General features: G+C 57.9%; 1 protein-coding gene across 1 annotated transcript in view; it reads right to left on the reverse strand.

The window, feature by feature from the left end:
- Window positions 1–2,500, reverse strand: part of hsf1 (heat shock transcription factor 1) — an 11,801-nt gene that overhangs the window by 2,505 nt on the left and 6,796 nt on the right. The window contains exons 9-10 of the mRNA XM_068567011.1: window positions 2,453–2,500; window positions 2,143–2,341 (exon numbers count right to left, since the gene is read on the reverse strand). The exon at window positions 2,453–2,500 is cut by the window's right edge and continues 134 nt beyond it. Of these exons, the coding sequence (XP_068423112.1) occupies window positions 2,143–2,341; window positions 2,453–2,500 (247 nt within the window). The remainder of the gene's footprint in view (window positions 1–2,142; window positions 2,342–2,452) is intronic.

Genomic DNA, 2,500 nt, shown 5'->3' on the forward strand with positions numbered 1-2,500 from the left:
GGGACCGTTGTAGGTGGGTGTTGTGGGTGTTGTTGGGACTGTTGTTGGTGGGTGTTGTGGGTGTGGTTGGGACCGTTGTTGGTGGGTGTTGTGGGTGTGGTTGGGACCGTTGTTGGTGGGTGTTGTGGGTGTTGTTGGGACTGTTGTTGGTGGGTGTTGTGGGTGTGGTTGGGACCGTTGTTGGTGGGTGTTGTGGGTGTGGTTGGGACCGTTGTTGGTGGGTGTTGTGGGTGTGGTTGGGACCGTTGTTGGTGGGTGTTGTGGGTGTGGTTGGGACCGTTGTTGGTGGGTGTGGCTGGGACTGTTGTTGGGACCGTTGTTGGCGGGTGTTGTGGGTGTGGTTGGGACCGTTGTTGGCGGGTGTTGTGGGTGTGGTTGGGACCGTTGTTGGCGGGTGTTGTGGGTGTGGTTGGGACCGTTGTTGGCGGGTGTTGTGACTCTGGTTGGGACCGTTGTTGGCGGGTGTTGTGGGTGTGGTTGGGACTGTTGTTGGCGGGTGTTGTGGGTGTGGTTGGGACTGTTGTTGGCGGGTGTTGTGGGTGTGGTTGGGACCGTTCTTGGGGGGTCTTGTGGGTGTGGTTGGGACCGTTGTTGGCGGGTGTTGTAGGTGTGGTTGGGACCGTTGCTGGTGGGTGTTGTGGGTGTGGTTGGGACCGTTGTTGGTGGATGTTGTGGGTGTGGCTGGGACCGTTGTTGGGGGGTGTTGTGGGTGTGGTTGGGACCGTTGTTGGTGGGTGTGGTTGGGACCGTTTTGGGGGGGTGTTGTGGGTGTTGTTGGGACCGTTGTTGGTGGGTGTTGTGAGTGTGGTTGGGACCGTTGTTGGCGGGTGTTGTGGGTGTGGTTGGGACCGTTGTTGGCGGGTGTTGTGGGTGTGGTTGGGACTGTTGTTGGCGGGTGTTGTGGGTGTGGTTGGGACTGTTGTTGGCGGGTGTTGTGGGTGTGGTTGGGACCGTTCTTGGGGGGTGTTGTGGGTGTGGTTGGGACCGTTGTTGGCGGGTGTTGTGGGTGTGGTTGGGACCGTTCTTGGGGGGTGTTGTGGGTGTGGTTGTGACCGTTGTTGGCGGGTGTTGTGGGTGTGGTTGGGACCGTTGTTGGCGGGTGTTGTGGGTGTGGCTGGGACCGTTGTTGGTGGGTGTTGTGGGTGTGGTTGGGACCGTTCTTGGTGGGTGTTGTGGGTGTGGTTGGGACCGTTCTTGGTGGGTGTTGTGGGTGTGGCTGGGACCGTTCTTGGTGGGTGTTGTGGGTGTGGTTGGGACCGTTCTTGGGGGGTGTTGTGGGTGTGGTTGGGACCGTTCTTGGTGGGTGTTGTAGGTGTGGTTGGGACCGTTGTTGGTGGGTGTTGTGGGTGTGGTTGGGACCGTTGTTGGTGGATGTTGTGGGTGTGGCTGGGACCGTTGTTGGGGGGTGTGGTTGGGACCGTTTTTGGGGGGTGTTGTGGGTGTTGTGAGTGTGGTTGGGACCGTTGTTGGCGGGTGTTGTGGGTGTGGTTGGGACTGTTGTTGGCGGGTGTTGTGGGTGTGGTTGGGACTGTTGTTGGCGGGTGTTGTGGGTGTGGTTGGGACCGTTGTTGGCGGGTGTTGTGGGTGTGGTTGGGACCGTTGTTGGCGGGTGTTGTGGGTGTGGTTGGGACTGTTGTTGGCGGGTGTTGTGGGTGTGGTTGGGACTGTTGTTGGCGGTTGTTGTGGGTGTGGTTGGGACCGTTCTTGGGGGGTGTTGTGGGTGTGGTTGGGACCGTTGTTGGCGGGTGTTGTGGGTGTGGTTGGGACCGTTCTTGGGGGGTGTTGTGGGTGTGGTTGGGACCGTTCTTGGGGGGTGTTGTGGGTGTGGTTGGGACCGTTGTTGGTGGGTGTTGTAGGTGTGGTTGGGACCGTTGTTGGTGGGTGTTGTAGGTGTGTTTGGGACTGTTGTTGGCGGGTGTTGTGAGTGTGGCTGGGACCGTTCTTGGGGGGTGTTGTGGGTGTGGTTGGGACCGTTGTTGGCGGGTGTTGTAGGTGTGGTTAAGACCGTTGTTGGTGGGTGTTGTGGGTGTGGCTGGGACCGTTGTTGGTGGGTGTTGTAGGTGTGTTTGGGACTGTTGTTGGCAGTTGGGGATAGTTAATATCGAGTAAATATATCTGCAACTAACCTAACAGATTACTCACCTATCAATACAGGCAATGGTTTGACATTTCTGCTGAGGTTTGGTGGGGCTGAGGGCGGGGCTGATGGCGGGGCTGAGGGCGGGGCTGAGGGCGGGGCTGAGGACGGGGTTTGGGGAGGGAACAGAGGCCAGCAATTGGCTGGCTGTGGCTTGTGGAAGGAGCCCAGTGGAAGCAGGGCTCATCACAACCATGGGACTGCCTACAGAGACCAGCAACAAAAAAGACGATTGAATTGAGAGAAGCTCTTCATCCGGCCAATAAAACCAACAAGCCTTGTGAAGATGAATACTTTATGTTCATTAGCTGTTACCTGGGGTAGGATTGGTAAAGGTGTTCAGGCTCGGCTGAGTCTCATTTT

Source organism: Clinocottus analis, unplaced genomic scaffold (genome assembly GCF_023055335.1).
Source record: "Clinocottus analis isolate CAN_PGR_092001 unplaced genomic scaffold, fCliAna1.0.p SCAF_74, whole genome shotgun sequence".
NCBI lineage: Eukaryota > Metazoa > Chordata > Actinopteri > Perciformes > Cottidae > Clinocottus > Clinocottus analis.